Consider the following 20,059-nt stretch of genomic DNA (forward strand, 5'->3'; position numbering starts at 1 on the left):
GCAGTAAAAAACCTTAATATCAAACATAGGCATGTGACTCCCTTATTACCCTCAGAGCAATGGGTTAGTAGAAAAATTAAATGGTATTATTTGTAAACTTACCACTAAGCTTGTTGAGGGTAATCCCAAGCATTGGAATAAAACATTCGATGAAGCACTTTGGGCCAATAGGTGTACTTACAAATAGATTATAGGGTTTGCCTATAGATGTACTTACAAATAGATTATAGGGTTTACTCCATTTCAATGAGTATATGGGCAGGATGCTTTACACCCTATGGAATTGGATGTATCTCATTTGTGGTACCTCAAGAAGATTTGTGTTGTACCTAGAAAAGAGATAGCAGATTGCTAATCCTACTTTAGATTAACAAAGATGCACCTCCATTTGAGGACATTAATAAGTGTTATTTAATGGCACTATAAAGTGATTAGTTATTGTCCTGCATCCGAAGAGGAGTCCAAGATCATAAGATACATGATTATATGGTGTTAGCCCCAACCGGCTACTCTGGATACGTGCTGTAAGTTGGCTATTGAATATGAGGATAACATGCTTGTGCTGCAGCAACCAGAAGATGCTAAGGCAACTTCAATGGTAGCACCATCACGAGTCTCTAGTCATCAAGACGCGAGACCTAAGAACAAGCAAGTTGGCAACATGATAGTGGAAAAACTCAGTAATGCCATATTGGAGAAGTTAAAGGTCAAGGATGGGAGAGAAGCATCAAGGAATGCTCATCTCTACCCCCGGAGAGAGTTGATTTGGTGCTCAATCTGTAGACAAAACCATATGAGTACTGAATGCCTTCACCTAAGATGAAGGTAATTACTCTATTGATCACTATTAGAGACTAGGGAACCATGACATTGCCATGTGCAGATACCCAATGATCTAGTCTTTAGCACAACTGCCAACACACCTAGCATGCCTCTAGCCTTTCCAGCACCACCACTAAACCAATGTGGTTGTAGGGTAGCTGAATACATCCTCCTTACCAAGAGGAATGCTTAGAATGCAGGACATGTCGCCATTTCCACCACTTGTTCTACCACCACAACCACCACAGGCCAAGATCAACCAGGTGTTAATTGAGGAACCCTTGGAAAAGGGAGAAGTCATGCACAAGGTAGACATTAGTAATGACTACTATGAGGAACCAATGTAGATCACACCGAAGTATTGTTTCTTACAAAATAGCATGCCAGTACCAGTGTTTCAAACCATAGTACAATGGAAGGGAAAAGACATAAAATCGACTATGAGAAGGGGATCCATACAGTGTTTTCATTGTAATGGACCTCATTGAGTAGCAAAGTTTCCTCTGAAGAATGTGGCTAATGCTGGTCAAACTCAACCGATAGCAGTGCAGACCCATGCCAACACTTTCATATGTTAACTATGGTATTAATCATCTGATCAAGGATTGCCCATATCACGCCAATGGCTCTACTTCTACTTCTAACCATGCCACCATCAAGACTATAAGTGTGCAGCCTAGAAATATCGTGCCATTAAACGTCCTGACATGTGCTCAAGTGAAACAAGTGGAAAAAGGGAAAAACCCATTAGGTGTTACAACCTCTAAGACTGGGAGAAGAAGAAGAGTAAAAAGGGTGAGCAAGGGTGATACCATGGTCATAATCAGGATGGATCCAAAGAAGATACCATTGACACCGGATCCACCCAATCAAAGGAAGGAGATGACCAAGTGCCGAAGAAGCCGGAATAGTAGGCGAAAGACAGACCAGCAACCCCTAAGGGGATTGGAGAATATATGCTAAAGAATAAATAAGGAATCTTGAGGAAGATAAGGCCCTTGTTGAGGAGTGTCAGCATAACCATGAAGCCAAATTGAGGGCTAACAGGGCTAGGGATATGGTGTATCCACGAAATGAGCTGTTAAAAGAAAGGAAATTGGATGTGCCTACTCCAATTCCATAAGAGTCCGAGGAAGGGACTCATAGTGACCTCATGGAAAGAATGTTTCAGGAGGCAGATCAAGATTTGTCGATCCATTCATTCCCTAGGATTGAATACACGACGAGCACATGGAAGGAGCCCTCACTTGCAAGAGAACCTAGAGACATAGGCAGTCTCTTGGCAATACTATCTACAACTGTCAAAATGCCACTGGGACCATTGTTACATAACACGCTGGCATTGTGGGAAGATTTCAAGGACTTGGTAGAGGGAAGAATGAACCCAATGTCCACTACAGAAGAGGAGAGTCAGTCACCTCTAGCAGAGAAAACCCTAGTGCCTAAGAAAGGGCGAGCACTTAGATTCATCAAAATACCTGTTAACCAATTGGGCCGGTATTATGAGAGTGATGAGACAAACGCCACAATTCCAATTCACCATAACGGGTACCAAGCATTTGCTATCCTGGATGGAGGTGCGGGTGTGAGCATTATCACACCAACAAATGATGTTGGAAAAATTGGAAAAAATTGGAGTTAGAAAGTGCGGACTTAATTGTCAAGATGGCAGATGGAACATCCTCAAGACCAATGGGGCTATTGAAAAACATTAGGCTTAAGGTTTTTTCATTTCATTACCATCATACATTTGTTATAATGGACTTCCTACGCCAACCAGATTCATATGACATTATCTTGGGCAGACCCTTCATGAGGGAAGCCAAGGTAATGCACGATTGGGTGTTAGACTGTAAGGTTCACACCTTCCAAAATAGGGGAAACACTTAAGATAGTCCACTAAGTCGACACCTTGACCATGTAGAGATTCAAGGATATGATTCATAGGTAAGACCTAGTCCTATCCCACAGGGAGAGCGTGATCTTCTAAAAATCAAATCACCCATAGGGTAATTGATCATAAATTGGGCAACTACTAGACTTGATTTCTAGAGGCAACACTTTTTTCCTCATCCATGCAAGGCACAGCCGCTGGCCTATGATAAAATAGCCTTCTCTTGCAGGGCTATGGCATACTATCTTTTCTTTAAAAGAAAAGCTATGGAGTTTTGGTCTCTTCCTCCGAAAGTCCATAGCAATCTAACCTTCTCTTCTAAGATATTAGATAAGAATGAAGGGATATATACATCTCAAGCTCTAAGATTACCTTGAGGCTACTTGTTGCCTCCTTCAGTTTTTCCTATGTAGAGACCCTGATAGAATCAGCAAATTGTTTCGGCCATAACTCTCTGATAAAAACTCAGAATATGGTCATATAGCCAGCCAAAAGAACCGAAAGGCATCTAGTCTACAAGCCATCGCAGGTAGAATAGGCAAAAACGTCTGTATATAGCCGCAAACGTGCCATCTTTAGAAACACATTGCTTTTCCACATTCTTAGTATGCATGGACTCTAGATATGTAAAAGTACTCTAAATACGACCTCCTATCACCTAAATTCGAATTTCTATTTTTGGAGATACTTTTCTCTTAATAGAACTATTCTTGTCTTCTTATTTCTTTTAGGATTTTTGGAGCTAATATTTTTATTCTAACACTTTCCTAATGTTTCTAGCCTTATTGTCTCACTCTTCTCTAAGTGCACTCTCTTTCCTTATTGAAATCTATATTAAAAGAGACACATACATGGGTGGGAGGGACCTTACAATCTCCCCCACTTAAAAGATTCGAGATGTCCTCATCTCATGAGCTGGGGTAGTATCTAAGTAAATCTTCCTGTCTCTTTCAAAGCGGTGTCCCCACTAGGTAGAAATCTTCTTTTATCTAAACATTGTTTCTAAAGAGTCCCTTATTTCATGTGTTTGGCTTGTTTTGTTGTGCCTCCAAAAGGTCTTTATTATTCTAAAGTCAATTGGTCTTATTATCCTAAGTTCATGCATCCATATACCTCTCATATGATATGAACCTTCGAATTCCTTATTCTATACCCCCATGTAATATGGTACTTAACAAATTGTCATGAAAAAACGTAAGGGAATCAATCCTTTACGCAATCTAACCTATGATAGCAATTTCATAATCTTAGTATCATCTTGTAGAATACCTCTATTCATCATGCACATTACTTCACATGAATCTTGCACCAATCCTCTTCTATTTACTCATAGAAATACTTGTTGAATTCGATTATCTTTAATCCTGCTATCCCTATTTCTTAACCTAATTTTGCTCTAGCTCATGATTCCTTGTAGCCAAGGGTGGGCTTGACGTTCCTCTTGAATTAGGGGACCTCTTCTTGATTAACATGGAAGGACTCATGTCCTTCTCGACACTTTCTATATAAAAAAACTTTATCATAGTCTCTGGCTATAATTATGGCTTCTGAAATAGAGGATGGTTTTGTATTCTTGAGACAAGGTTATTCAATGGTAGATTAAGCTTCCAAATGAATCGATGGAGAAGAGTTACCTCATCCATCTCTAGAGCAAATTGGAGAAGTTTAACAAAAGTTTGGTGGTATTCTTTTAGGGTCTTCCTTTCTTGGATTAGCTCCAAAAATTCATTCATTTTATCCTCTCGAAATCCTGGAGGACAAAACCTTTCTCGAAGGTATAATTTCATGGCATCCCATAGCTGATTCTAGCTCTAATGGTTAGATTGACAACAGTGCTTCCAACTAATTTGGCATTGAGTCTTACGATTTTTAGACGCAAGAAAGGGTGAACTTGCTTCTTTCATTGTATCCATTAAAATTTCAAAACTATCAAATACTTATCATAGCACCACATTTGAAGGCAGTCTCAGGACTAATACATTTGAGATCTTCATTTTTTTGAGAATTACACATCTGGTGCCTTGGAATTGGCACATCCAAAGATTATCAAGATTAACACATCTGAGATGATTAGTTTTCTCAAAATTACACATCTAGTATCTTGGGATTAGCACATCTAATAGCATGATCCTCTGGGAATTACACATCCGAAGTTAAGATCCATGTTTGTCTGAGATGGGTTCAAGATCTTGGATGATCATCCTAGTGTAAAGCATCCAATGGATGGCATTCACACGTCAACTATTCAAACCTTAATGGAGTTATAATCTTAATAATTTATAATATGCAAGTTAATGAGATATATCCTGAAAATTTCTCTAAACAAAGTTTCGGTCTAACCTTCTAGTCATTCAGTCTCTCACTAGTTTCTTAATTTGATCGCCTTATGTTTTTCCTCAAAAGGTTTCCTCCCTTATCTTATTTCTCAAATTTATTATACAAATATCTTACGTGTGCAAGATACAAGCACACTTTCATAGGATGATTGTCTCAACATGTGAGGATATTCAAATCACTTCTATGGCCAGTAGAGATGATTGATTCGCCCTCATATGATAAACAATCACTTGTTTTAATCCCTTGACAATTAACCTTTCAAAAATAAATCCTAGGAACTAAGATCGGTTCTAATACCACTTGTAAGGTTCCCCCCTTCCAAAATAGGGGAAACACTTAAGATAGTCCACTAAGTCTTAACTTGGAGAAAATTTCCTATTCATCGACACCTTGACCATGTAGAGATTCAAGGATACGATTCATAGATAAGACCTAGTCCTATCCCCCGCCACCGCAGGGGAAGCGTGATCTTCTAAAAATCAAATCACCCATAGAGTAATTGATCATAAATTGCGTAACTACTAGACTTGATTTCTAGAGGCAACGCTTTTTTTCTCATCCATGCAAGGCACAGCCGCTAGCCTAGTCTTCTAGAATAGAGTTGCCCAAGAACCTATTTATCTAGCGTAGGGCTTTCACTTGATTTGTTGGAAAGCTACTCGACTAATCGGGTCCATCCGTCCGTAGAGGGGATGGTGCCGTCGGGGCATTCCATCCTCCCACTTTCCACCCTACTCACGTGTCCTAATTAATCCTACCACACTGTTTGACATAATAAACATGTTCCTTAATTAAGGCCATTTTCACAAGGTTCGTTAAAACAACCTTTTTTCACATTATAATAATGCCAAAGATAAGATTTATAAAAAAAGTTTTTACATGAATTAATTCTATACAAGCCAAACCGGCTCTCTTATTCTTTTCCTTTATACTGGCGATGATCTAGAATTCGGCCTTCCAGCCTCTACATGCTGGGCAAAACCTTACGGGACCATACACCTCATCGTCAGGTGCTGGCGGGGCGGCTTGTCGTGTCCCCTCAAGCTGCATCGCTCGATCCTCCCGCCCCTCAGAGGGATGTCTACACACTAGGGTGGGCTAATTCACCGCACTAGCCTAGGCCCTCAGAACTAGGCAGCATCACAATCACTCACCTCAATCGGCGAACCTCAATCTCCCAATGGTATGAGGGATACCATGGGCCAACTCCGAGCCTTACTAACGTCTCTGCCATCCGGCTATACAAGCACAAGAACGGGGCAGCGTCAAGGCAGGGAGAGTTATACCTGTACCTTTATTTAACCAAGATAATAATCCATTTACTCAACTAAACCATAGGACTAGAATCCATGTTACCTTCTTAAGAAAACAATCCTTTTCACAAAGATTTTAGCATTTCAGCTTGAGATTGTGATAAAACATTCTTTATTAAGGCATATACTGAATACTATTTCACTAAGTGGGCAAAGGCGAGAGCCTCTAAAAAAGCCGATGCTCAAACTACGGCCAAGTTCTTATGAACAAAACATTTATAGATTTGGCTGCCCACTGGAATTAGTCAGTGAGACTAGGGTTTGCATTTCATCAAACAATGAGGTGATTGAATAGTTGCTCATGGGATTCCTTCTAATCCATCGAAAATCATCACCTTATTACCCACATGAAAATGGCCAAGCAGAGAGCACGAACAAGATTTTATGTGCTATCTTGACCAAGACTTTAGAAGCCAGTCGCACGGATTGGGAACACAAGCTGACTGTAGCACTATGGGCCTATCGTACATCGTATAAGGTAGTGATGGGATATACTCCCTTTCGTCTAGCTTGTAATGCCTAGTATGGAATTCTTAGTTCCAAGCCTACATATTGCAGTACTGGAAAGGCTTATTGAAAATGCATTAGTCAAGAGGTTGATTGAATTAGAAAAACTTGATGAAACCTAGCTAATTGCATCGCATGGGCTTATGGTCAAAAAATATGGAGAAAACATTGGATTGATCATAATCTAAAACACAAAGCACTGGAAATGGGGAACCTCATTCTCATATATGGTGTTGAAAGCACCAAGAAAAAGAAACTGAAATACAGAGGGTTAAGGCCTTTTAGAGTGTCTGAAGTCACCCCTCAAGGATCAATCCAAATTGAAACCATCGATGGGGTAGAAATGAAGAGATATATCAACGAAGTAAGCTAAAAAAATATTATGGAACCCTGACCTAGGAAATGCTCGCACAAGAGCATCTTCTAAAACAAAAGAAAGAGCTACCATCAATTCTTTTCCTTTTTTATACTTTTCTCCCCTTAGTTCTTCCCATTGCATCATTTCCATCAATCCTTCCCCTCACACTCACAAACAATGCCAAGTAGGAGCTCTACTTTTGACTTTATGATTGTGTCAATCATCGATTATCCCTAAGTGTATGCTTGGAAGTGCTTGTTTCTCAAAAGAACATGATGCTTGCATGTGCTTCAATTATTTTTCCTTTTTTTATACTTTTTTCCCCTCAGTTCTTCCCATTGTATCGTTTCCATCAATCCTTCCCCTCACACTCACAAACAATGTGGGATTGGACACGTGAAATAGCAGTTTTGTATTTGACAGCATCAAAAACCCATCTCAATTTCATGGAATATAAACTAATGTACTAAATCCACCTTCTAATGATAAATCGTTCACGCAATAGTGTAAATCACTAACACACATCACAAACTTTTAGCCATCAACAATACCCTGCTAGTTCATGAAACTGCTATTTCACGAAACTACTATTTCACGGAATAGCTGTTTCACAAAATAGTTGTTTCACAAATCTACTAGTTCACGGATTAACAGTTCACGTCGTGAACTACAATCTGGTAGTTCATGAATTAGTTAGTTCACGGATTAGCTAGTTCACGTATTAACGATTCACGGATTAACTATTTCATGGTCCAACACCTTCATGCACTAATAGCTCACGAACTTCACCTTGTTGCTTCATGGCAAATACTAATTTACGTAGTCCAAGGATTCTTGCTAATTCACTACATCACTCCTTTATTATTAATTGCTCATTGTACTAACACTCTTTCCATCATACCACACCACTAAAACACACAAAAAACAACATGCACCACTAAGGCCGCGAGCTCCTACCAGTCGACAATGATTGATGCTCTATTGATAATGTTACAGATGGCATCCTCAGAAACCTCCAACCCGAAGTTTGAGGGGAACTTGACCGTCTCGCTCAAGCTAGCGCTACAAGATCACCAAAAGGAAGCGGGCACAAAGAGGCACCAAGTTGATTGATGCTCCTACCAGTCAACAATGATTGATGCTCTATTGATAATGTTACAGATGGCATCCTTAGAAACCTCCAACCCGAAGTTTGAAGGGAACTTGACTGTCTCGCTCAAGCTAGCGCCTCTTTGTGCCCGCCAAAAGGAAGCGGGCACAAAGAGGCACCAAGTTGATGTATCTGGGACCATATGCATAGGATTTACAAGGGGTGATGCTCCAAACTAACATCCAAACAAATCAAAGGAAGATTATCTTCCAATACCACAGCTCCAAGTGCCTCAAGATTATGGAGGGCACCAATGTGCAGTATAAGCTAGAAAAGGTCGTGCTAGGCAAGATGGCAGAGGTACTTCCTCACACGTTCAATCCATCACTTTGTGCAGAATTCATCAAATCCTACGATAGGAATACAAAAAGGGGGACCATCACAATTCCAGATGGATCTACGGAGCAGGTACTCATCACTAAAGCCATGATATGAGATGCACTACAGTTGCCCCCTTCCATTCCATCACATGTTCACCCCATACACCAGATGCCAATGGAGGACATGCTCAAGAAGGTCTCGTATAATTTAAATGGGACTGAATATGAGAACATACGGGAAGAAGCACATGAAAGAGCCTGCCGAGCGATGTCAACGCTCATGCAAGTAAAACCGGTGTGGACATGCCAATGGAGGACATGCTCAAGAAGGTCTCGTATAATTTAAATGGGACTGAATATGAGAACATACGGGAAGAAGCACATGAAAGAGCCTGCCGAGCGATGTCAACGCTCATGCAAGTAAAACCGGTGTGGACATGTACAACAGAATCCCTCTCCACAGAATCGCCAAGGTGCTATTGAAATATATGATGTACAAGGGTTAAGGATGAGAGGAAGAGGTAATGGAGGTGTGAACACACTCAAATAAATTGGGCATGTAGGTGGAAAAAGGATCTAGGGTTGGCCCAACCCTAGCCTTTGGTGGGCCCTATATAAAGGGTAGGAGACCCTACTTTTTGTAACACATGAAGAAGCGTAAGCCAACTTTGGAGTGGCTGAAATAGAAAGTAATACAAGAAGCTTTCTATACATCTTGTGTCCTCTCTCAAGCTATGGTGTCTTCCTGATGATTTCGTAAGTTGTTTATGCTTGTTCATTCTCTCATACTTGCTCTCCTCTTGTTTCCATTGCTTCCGTTGTTGCATGATCTTGATACTCATGATTCTTAACATGGTATCAGAGCCATGTATGATATCCCTCTCTCTCTTTTCTTCACAATCTAAGACATTCTCAAAGCTTCAAACCTCTTGAGGCAAAAGAGGTGTGGTGGTGGAAAAGATCTCCAAGGACACAAAGAAGAGGAGCACCAAGCAAGGAGATCTTCACAACACAAGTCGCCTCATCTGAAACGCAAGCATAGGAGTTTCGCCTAGAGGAAGAAGAGGTTACCTCTGCCAAAAACGCGAGGTAACTTTGCCTTGTTGTGGCCAAAACACAAGGGTTTGAACTCAACGTTGACGGCATCAATGTTGTCTATCAATGGTAGTGCTTGCTCACTGCAGTGACATCCGACGCTGTCCTTCTGCTTCAGTTCTTCAACTGTAGTGCTTGCTCACTACAGTGACATCCGACGCTGTCCTTCTGCTCCAGTTCTTCAATGAAACGCAATCAACGCCTACAACACCAACATCTCCACACTAGACGACAACCTCTGCTGCAATCCGTTAACGAAACGCAGTTGGCATTGACATCCGGAGACGGCGACGACAACACCTGCGCCGTTCGTTTGCCGTATCAACAGTAGTGCTCGCCCACTGTTGCAAGCATCGACATCATCTCTTTTGTGCAATAGTAATAAGCGACCTTCTTGTAGGCAGCAGAGCTCATCAAACATTACAGGCGACGCAACAATTTTTTCAGATCTGCGGGATCTGCGATTTCAGAAAAAAACTCAAATTATTATTTTTATTTTTTCTCCTAAGTTTTTTTTTTTAAAAACTTCCTTTATCCAAGTTCCCAAATCTAAGGTTGTTGAAACCTTTGGAGGGCTCTTCCAAAGGTCTTTAAACCTTTCTGCAAAGGTTTTCTCAACCTTTTTTTCCAAGGCTTACAAAGCCAAAGGATTCATGAGGGCTCTTGTTTATCAAAATCAAGAAGTGTTCTTTGTTCATCAATTTAACCTTGAATTATTTTTTGCCTTGTAAATAGAGTTAGGCACTGCCCTTGTTTTTTGCAAGTGGTAAGACCTCTCCTACCCCTATCAATCATGTTGAAGGAGATCGGAGCCTCGATTGAGAAGTTTGATGGCGAGGGTTTCCATACTTGGCAAGTTCAAGTAAGATATATGCTGATGCTCAAAGGTTTATGGCCTTTGATAAAAGGCACGAAGAAGGTGGACCTTGAAGATCCAGAGGTGGTAGAAGATGATGAGCGGGCTCATGCTATCATTACACTTCACATGCATAAAAAACTCATCCATCTTGTGGTAGGTATGAAATCGGCAAAAAAGGCTAGGGATGAGCTTGAGAAGCTTTGTGGAGCTAGGGGAAAGCACTCAAAGATTGCACTTAAGGTGAAGTTTTTTGGTCTTGAGATACAGGAGGGTAGCTCTCTTGGAGATTTTGTTAGTGAGATGAATAGCATTACGGGACAACTTGCAAGCATTGATGCCAAAGTTGAAGAAGATGATGCTATTGCCGTGCTCTTGAAGAGCATGCCTCCGTCGCTCGATAGCCTTGTGACCACATTGAAGCACCTTCCAGATCTAACATTTGAAAGTATTGTTGCAGCACTTCTTAAATAAGCTGTAAGAGTCAAAGTAAAGGGTGGATCTACATCTACATCAAAAAATCAAGCCTTTGTGATGAAACATGGTACATCTAAATCCAACTTGAAATGTACTTTTCGTAAGAAGAAGGGGCATGCTGAAGCTCAACGCTTCAAGAAATATTAGTCAAAGCGAAAGTGTAACAAGTGTGGTGAAATAGGCCATTTTGGAATAGATTATACCAAAGATTTCACTAAGGTTTAGGGGAATTTTGTAAGTTCCTCACATGCTGAGCATCTCTTCTAGTAGTTAAGGAGTGAAGCATGATTACTAGAATTGGGAGTGAACCATTACTCTATAACTCATCACTTTTGTAAAAGCCTAATTTATAAAGGCCACCTACCTTGCCATATATCATATGGTTGAGAGGGAGTCAGTTTGTTCTTGTATGTCCAATGCTCACCTTGCTCCATGTGTGGCATTGTCCCATGGTGGCATTGAGAGGGGGTGTTGAAATATATGATGTACAAGGGTTAAGGATGAGAGGAAGAGGTAATGGAGGTGTGAACACACTCAAATAAAGTGGGCATGTAGGTGGAAAAGGGATCTAGGGTTGGCCCAACCCTAGCCCTTGGCGGACCCTATATAAAGGGCAAGAGACCCTACATTTTTTAACACATGAAGGAGAAGGGTAAGCCAACTTTGGAGTGGCTGAAATAGAAAGTAATACAAGAAGCTTTCTATAGATCTTTCTTCCTCTCTCAAGCTATGGTGTCTTCCTCTGATGATTCCGTAAGTTGTTTATGCTTTCATACTTGCTCTCCTCTTGTTTCCATTGATTTCATTGTTGCTTGCTCTAGATACCCATGATTCTTAACAAGTGCATAAGGAGAAAATAGAGGATTGGGCATGGTACATCTACCACAGGGAAATGGAGAACTATCTCAAGTCTCACCAGTCAAAGGTGTGCAACCCTTACCTCCTCACAAAGGTTCTCAGCCATGCACGTAACATCCCAATACCCCAAGACACTTAGGAAGAGCAATTATCACATGCCCAAGGAATCATACAGCCACATGCACAATTGCAGTAGTGCAGCAGCAAGAACAAGGTGTCCTTAAAGAGACAAAGGCGTTTGTATAGGAGATTGCGAAGGAATTCAAGGAAGGTAAGAAGTCACGGAAACCTAAAAAGGATGAGAGGTAGCCTATAGCACATGGATGAGGAGACCAAGTTCCTAGAGGAAGAGGTCGCAAAAGATATTATGTCCTAGAGGAATAGCCACCAGCACCACCAAAGGTAACCACCACACTTGACCTAGAGTTGGGAATTGAGAGCATTAGCTTAACAGAAAAGATACCCTCAGAAACAACAGCTCCCAAATCACTACTCCCCCCCCCCCCCCCCCCCCCCCAGCGGTCCAGCCCAGCCACCTTGGAGCTCAAAAGCCTCTCACCGCTACATGATTCAGTCATCTCGGATTCGCCCACCTCAACTAGGTGCCACATAAGGACAAGAGGAACAGCAATTGCCACAAGAAAATGTTGGCAAAAAGAATGAAGAAGCCACTTCAGCCCATCCAGAGGATGCTCAGGAGCAACACAAAGCAAACAAGCACAAGAGAACAAAGGAAAGCCCCATCCCTAGAAAGTGCTGAAAACTGGACTCCCAAAGCATCCAAGGTGCAAGGACATTCTTAGAGTAGTTGGATATGCCCACAAATGCCAATACCTTCCTTGAAGAGAGCATGGAAGTATTGGATAAGTTGTTGAAGCTCCAATTTCATGAATCAGAGGGCTCAGCCTCAACTAGTTCAAGTCTATGGTCACAGGAACAAAGGGTATGGCACTACCACCTATTAATGACCACTCATATGCTGCATGATAGAAATGTAGAATTATGGAAATAGGTCCAAGACACAACTGACCAGGTGTGCAGGCTCTCAAAGATCAATTAGCTGTAGTAGCTAACGCCACGCACAAGGAGGTCATCATTAAGGGTTTAAAAGCAAGCGAAGAACAAGAAGCAAGACTGCAAAAACCATGGAAGGGCGCAATTGGCTATTAAGCAAGACCATAGTCTGAACAACAAAGGACAATGAAGAGCTCAAGGCCGCACAAGTTGATCAAGCAAAGAAAAAACTCTAAAAGAAAGTGGCACACACCAAGGAGAAGGAGGTACGTTACATACAATAGCTAAGGGTCCAAGCACATGCCATTTTCCAAGCTAAAGAAGAAGGGTATACACAGCAAAGCAAAGCAAAGAGCTCAAAAAGCACATGCCATTTTCCAAGCTAAAGAAGAAGGGTATACACAGCAAAGCAAAGAGCTCAAAAAAGCAATTGCTACCTTGGAACAAAAAGTGGCTAGCCTCTAGATATAAAGAGAGCAACTAAACAAGGCACACACGAAAAGAGAGCAACTAAACAAGGCGCATGCGGAAAAGCTAAGAGACCTCAATGAGGTTATCAGTGCAAAGATAAAAGATATGGATCAGATGCTGGTAACTCATCAACAAGTACTCAAACATGTAAACCAGCAACTCACCACCAGCAGTTATCTAGTCTTTCAGTACTCCGTCCGGACTTTTCGCAGTTTATAGTCAGGTCAGCTTAGCCCAAGAGCATCTAAAGCAAGTTGAGGAGGCTCACGCTCAAGCCACTATCTCCAGGATAGCCCAAGAGGAAGCTGAAAGAAGATATACAGAACTAGCAATCGCTAGGGAAGTCTGTGAGGCAGCCATCTCCATGATCCTCAATGACAAAAATTACAGGATCCAAGAACTAGAACGAAGGCTTGCACTCCAGCAATGACCTCAAAGGGATAACCAAATCGATGAACTACGTCAACTCATCGAGCGAGCTTCAAAGATAGGTTCATTGTGCCAGTGACTCCTTGGGCCCCTCCTCAAACTCTCACCTTGTTTTTATCTACACTAACACTCTCTCTTCTTCAGTATAGCCGACGACCTCGATTTAGGAGATCTAGCACTCATACATCAAAACACAAAAAGAGATGCAGATCCCACCTTAGTAATGGAAATCCTTAGAGGACTTACTAACCTAGCCGACATTTTCTTCTTCCCATTACATCCAATAGTGCTCAATCTTCATAGTTGACGTCAGATGTTGCAACAATCGGACATCCTAGATGATAGTGTCAATAAACTCAACCTATTTATACCAGATGACATACCATCAACACCGGCCAACTACAAAGTTGTTGCACGTAGCTACCAGGGGGTAATTAGCCAAGGAAGGATTGAAGTTTATAATATCCATCAATATATAAATCTCTTTGAAACAACATTATATCATCCATTTGGTATTATAAAACTATATAGAAACATCTAGAGGAAATTCTTACCAATGTGGTTTATAACTTTGATAAGGAACATATTGAATATCCCAGTATAACCACAGAAGAAATCATCGACCTCCAAGGATTTATGAAAACTATCAAACTCACCCAACCACCACCCAATTTAAGAGAAGGTCAAGAAGAAGCACCAGGATCCTCAACATCTGTTACTTACCCAGTGTTTACTTCCATCTCCAGAAAGCTACTAAATCCCTTCCCTAGTGTATCTCCTACTAACAGAACCGATGCCAATTGTATATTCTCTCGCTACACTTCCACCCTAGTTAATTTTCTGACTAACCCTCTCGCCCCCAAACAAGGAGTTTCTGGCAACTATCTCCACCCAGGAAGCTCGATGAGGTACATAATGTTCCCCCTCAATATGCCTTACAAGCTTATACTGATATGCAAATGTCATTGAGTCTTTGTCAGCTATAGAGTACGAGGGCTTCATATTATCAAGAAACCCCCTCTTGAAGCCTAAACTGATGTTCAAAGTGCTGACACAAATCACACCCTTTGAGCCTACAAGAAGAATCATGCCGGAAGCCTACTCTAATATGGAGTCACAAAGGCAACCATATGTACCATACCCTCTCTGAGCCCCAATGCTAGAACTAGAAGAGCTGCTACTAAATGGGAGGAGAGGGGACCTTGTGGGAAAATGTGGTACGTCACACAAAATTGGCCAACCCACACTTGGCCGAAATCCACATTGTAATATTCATGATCAGTTATTGTTTCCATAGATGGTGCAAACAACACCCAATACATTCAAAAGGGGAGGATATACAACAATTAAAATAGATAATACCAACCCCGCCTATTGGATTTTGGTATACAGCCTAATTGGTGCAAGGAGTACCTGACAGTACTACAGGTTTTAGTACCAATGCTCCCCAACAACACAAAGAGTGGATCCACTATACATGCTAACAAAAGACGACTCACTCCATTACAATTCCAAGAAGCAAAGTAAAGGTATTCTCACATATATTACAACTTTTCTCAGTTCTCGCCATCAACATTCCAGGATATCACAAGGCAAAGGCATCAAATGCTGACATGGATATGAGCCTAGCGGCACGAAGGATTCCTGATCCAGACATAGTGGCTCTGTCGTCAGATTTTTTAAGTTGATCATCATTCTCATCGAAGACATAGAAAAGCTATATCCAATGTGGCATGCATGAATGTTCAATCTTATAACTCTCAAAATAGTTCAAACTTAAAGAAGAGACGCTTGGAAACAGCATATACAATCACAAGGGACCATAGCAACATGACAATGGTTTTGGGTTAGTTATCGAGGAGAGGTGTTTGGGAAAATCCTATGATGTGGTGAGCCCAAAGCCTAATTTTGCAGCTATAGGAGAATCATGATGCTAGATCAAGAAGATAGGGCAAGACAAGAAGGATGTGCTCGATCTCTTAGGCCTTAGCTTGATTCTAGAAATGTTTAGAGGTGAAAAGATAGGGTTTTATTATATTGTAGGTTGTTTGTAATATTTGGAACATGAAGTATATGAGCTAGGTATAATTTGGCCTCTACTAAGATTGCATCTTTTGTTTTAGTACGTGTAGGTGCATACTTAGGAGATAAATAAGAAGAGTGGCTACTTGTGTTGCTACAACTAGTTGATGGGAACCTATAGCATGCAAATGATGGTCTTGAGCTTGTGTGCTAACCAATATAGAAAGGAATGGGTTGATTATGCCTACCTATGGAGTCAATTTGAAGGTAATGCTAATTTTTTCTAACAATGAGGGGACTAGAAGTTGAAATTTGAATCTTGATCAACTATTACTTGAATTGGTAAAACTCTTGACAATGGTGAACATTGATGGTGACTTGACCGTGTATCCTCATGAGCAAGTCATGAGAACTTTGTCTACACAAATGTCATGAGGACTTTGACTATTAGCACCTAACATAAAAGTCATGAGGACTTTGACTATTAGCACCTAACATAAAAGTCATGAGGACTTTGTTGTCTTCCATTTACCCACACACAAAGTTCTTATGACGGGACTATCTACTTTATTAGTCAAGTCCAACTTTAGAAAAGAGAGTACCTCCTAGCAACCTTACGTCTTGAATCCACCAAGTCTACTTGAATGCATACCAAACTAAATTTAGTAAAGTCATGATTGTGAGAGCCTATTTTAAAATACTATAAATTCAGCAAAATTTTATTGTTTTTGTGAGATTTAGAACCAATTGCCCCCCTCAACGATCATTGTAGAGAGAAAGGTTATTACATTTTAGGCCTTATGATTTATTTGCACTTTCCACCACAACTACAAAGGGAAGAAAATTTCCACCCTAGATAAATCAATTTCTCTTCTGCCATCGGCACCAAACCAGTGTTCGAAAAAAACCAAAATCCTATATCTTTTTATACCTTTAATCTGAAAAATCAAAAGTAAGTTCTTATATTGCCAAGTGTAAAAATTTTTCTCTAAAATTCTTGAAGGTTTTATAAGTTTTATTCAGAATTTTACACTTTAAAAAACTCTTGCGACAAAATAACTCGAGTATCAAGAGAATGTACTTAAAAACGACTTTAAAACACTCTCGCAACAAAATGATTGGTCACATCAATAGAATTTACTAAATTGTTGATTGCCAAATTCATGAGTAAAATGATATTTATCATTAAAGAAAATAGAATTTTGCTTTCACAAGAATATCATCCATGCTTGTGCATAAATGCACTACAAATATTGCATTGCGTCCTAAAAGCAGCTAAGACTAGTTGAATTTTTTTTACTCACAAGCTCCCAAATCTTTCATGCTCCTCCATCTCCTAATGAAAAGAAGATTGTATTATACGTTAGTACTTTGCTATGAAGGCATTAATAATGTATTTAATCTCTAGAGTTTTTAGAAATACCTTTTAGTCTTCATTTGTAAAAGCATGTCTTGTCGTAATGGCATCAAGCCTCCAAAGCTCTATTGCTGAGCTAAAGTCGAACTCTGACATTGGAGGACCTTCGATGGATACTCGCATTAAGGAAGTTGTACTCTTTGTCGTCAATCTATTCCTCAACTTTGATTTGATAATATTCTGTATACTAAAGCCACGCTCACAAATTGCAGTACTGGAGCATTGGACTAATGCAACTTGCGCTAGCTTTAGCAACCCTTCATACTTTTCTTGTAGAGTGATATTGTTACTTATGTAAGACCAAGTGTCCCGCAAATTCCACCCTTTCCAATCATTAGTGGCTTGAATCTTGAATGTAAGGTATTCTCTTCGAAGAGATATTGGATCTACAAATTTCTCCATTAACTCACCATTTGCAAGTTTGCTTTCTCCATAAAATGATATCAACCTGTCTAATTCATCAGCTCCAAAATTCTTAAATAGCTTTCCAGGAGGATAGCAAGATGGAGAGAGTATTTTAAAACAAGCCAAGGTAGAGTTATCCACAAATCTCTCTTTCAAATCTTTAATAACACTTAATGTGAATGCTTTTTGAAAGCTAATAACCAATTCAATATCAGAGCCATCAGAAGAGCGAGATATCTTTTTGCTACGAAAATGGTCACCTTTTATTGAAGATCGTAAACCATGGAGAAAACCCTTCTCTGGTCCATAATCAGGAATAATAGGAAAACCCCTTGTATCTTCCTTTCTTGCATTCATGTCAATATCCGGTTCTGACACAAACTCTATTTCCAATGCACAAATCTCAGCACTCACAATGCCAGGAATACTAGTAATATCAACATATGACTTTTGAAATATTTTACTTAACTTTGTCAAATGTTGATATAGATCTGCTAAGAAATGTAATGCATAAATGAGTTCTAGAGAAGACAATTTGCTAAAGACTACGAGATTCTCACTCTCAAAGAACTCAAGAAGAGGCTCTAGTGAGTCACAAAACTTTGCTAAAACCATTGATCTACTCAACCATCTAATTGAATGAATTTTATCCAATTGAATTATTGAGCATTCAAATTCTTCTTGTAATTCTTTTAATTTCTCTTTGCGGATGACACTCTTTCTAAAAAGAGTTGCGACTTCATTAACTGTGGAATCAATAGCTTTTGCAAATGGAAACTTTTCTATGCTTTTAGATGCACAAAGATTTGTGCGATGAGCCACACAATGCATAGATGTCATGAAAGGACAAGACTCCTTTAATCTAGTAGACACCCCAGATCTCTTTCCTATCATTACGGATGCACCATCAGATCCAAATCCAACCAACTTTCTTAAGTCCAATCCATTTTCTAAGATCAATGTTATTAAAGAATTATACAAGCCCTCGGCAGTACGATCCCCAATAACATCTACAAGTCCAAAAAAAGATGTACGTGGACAATGATTCTCTAGATAAGATGCATATACTATCATGTGCTCATCGATAGATATATCTGTTGATTCATCTATCATGATCCCAAAACAAGGAGAATTTTTTAATCGTTCTACTATATTATGTGACAATGCTTTACCAATATATTGAACAAAAGTTGCACAACTCTTATCATTGTTGTACATATGTTCGGGTACATTGGGAGTTTTGCATTCTCGCAGAAACTCTAACGTTGGCACAAACTTGTTTAATGGGATATCATTTTTAGCAAGAAAATAGGCAGTACGAAATAGATTGGTAATCTCTTCGTCATGTGTTTCATTTTGTTTGCTCAATCCTACTTCAAGACTTCCTCTTGACATAGAACGAATCAATGATAACCTATGTGTGCGAGAGCGTGCATGTGTACTTAGGGCACTATGCTGTATGTTTTGTGCACCTATTGTTGCAAACTCACTTTTGCAATTAGGATCCTCCATGCAAACCTTACAATACATGCGTGCTTTCTCTCTATCAAATTCCAGCCAATGAAATTCACTTCTCCAATTTTCACACCACGATAACCTAGCTCTTTTTCTACGCGTAGCCTCTTTTTCATCAATCTCTTCGCTGCTTATAGTAAAATCATTAGCAATAATTTCTTCGTCAATTTCTTTACTTGACCTTTTACCTTTTTTCTTCTTATCCACAATAACTTCTTTACTAAATCCTCCAAATCCGAGTAGTGTGGATTGCACAAAAGCCATCTGAAATATTTGAAATGTGTTATTATGATAATATGTTCCTTGTAAATTAATGTTTTACCAAGAAATAGCAAGTCATGTCAAGTTGTATGCCTCAACATATCTAAAAATGAAAAGAAAAAAGATGTTGAGTAGTTGTGAATGAGAGACATAGAGAAGAGATGCAAGCCAGAAAAGAGATGGAGAGAGGCAAGCTAAAACAAAATTTACCCTGACCTTAATCCTGCAAAGTTTGATGCCAATCAATGTTTTGTGAAGTGTTCGAACTTCGTACCCGAGCCACAACTTATATCAACCCTGCACAACCTATAGATAATAGCATGTTATTTGACTGATGTGAAATTTGAATCCTTCTCCCTCTCAATCGTCTGTTATCAATTCTCTCTCTCTCTCTCTCTCTCTCTCTCTCTCTCTCTAGAGTCCCCATCAAGTGGGTGTTCTATCGTTTATATTGTGATCAACACCAATGCCAATTGCAAACGTTTATGAAAACTAATGAAAGATTTACATTCTGCAGCGCTGTAAAGCTCCCCCCAAG

At 39.9% G+C, this 20,059-nt stretch overlaps 1 protein-coding gene across 3 annotated transcripts; it reads right to left on the reverse strand.

Annotated features, from left to right (window-relative positions):
* Positions 1 to 16,816: 16,816 nt before the first annotated feature.
* LOC147621785 (uncharacterized) lies at positions 16,817 to 19,829 on the reverse strand. 3 transcript variants are annotated; one of them, XM_086823603.1, is made up of 2 exons: positions 17,347 to 19,765; positions 16,817 to 16,861 (listed from the first exon to the last, which is right to left on the reverse strand). In XM_086823603.1, the coding sequence occupies exon 1, from the start codon at positions 19,522 to 19,524 to the stop codon at positions 17,350 to 17,352; it is 2,175 nt and encodes a 724-aa protein (XP_086679729.1). In that variant the 5' UTR covers positions 19,525 to 19,765; the 3' UTR covers positions 16,817 to 16,861; positions 17,347 to 17,349. The 3 variants fall into 3 exon arrangements, with proteins under 3 accessions (XP_086679729.1, XP_086679728.1, XP_086679727.1); XM_086823602.1 differs by lacking the exon at positions 16,817 to 16,861 and adding an exon at positions 17,233 to 17,259 and having other exon boundaries at positions 17,347 to 19,764; XM_086823601.1 differs by lacking the exon at positions 16,817 to 16,861 and having other exon boundaries at positions 17,278 to 19,524; positions 19,738 to 19,829.
* Positions 19,830 to 20,059: the final 230 nt, after the last annotated feature.

This window comes from Cibotium barometz, chromosome 29 (genome assembly GCF_041138505.1).
Source record: "Cibotium barometz isolate CiBa-2024 chromosome 29, ASM4113850v1, whole genome shotgun sequence".
NCBI classification, from domain to species: Eukaryota; Viridiplantae; Streptophyta; class Polypodiopsida; order Cyatheales; family Cibotiaceae; genus Cibotium; species Cibotium barometz.

Coding starts and splice junctions, on each gene's coding strand:
- LOC147621785 (XM_086823603.1), bottom strand. CDS start 19,524: ATGGCTTTTGTGCAATCCACACTACTCGGATTTGGAGGATTTAGTAAA.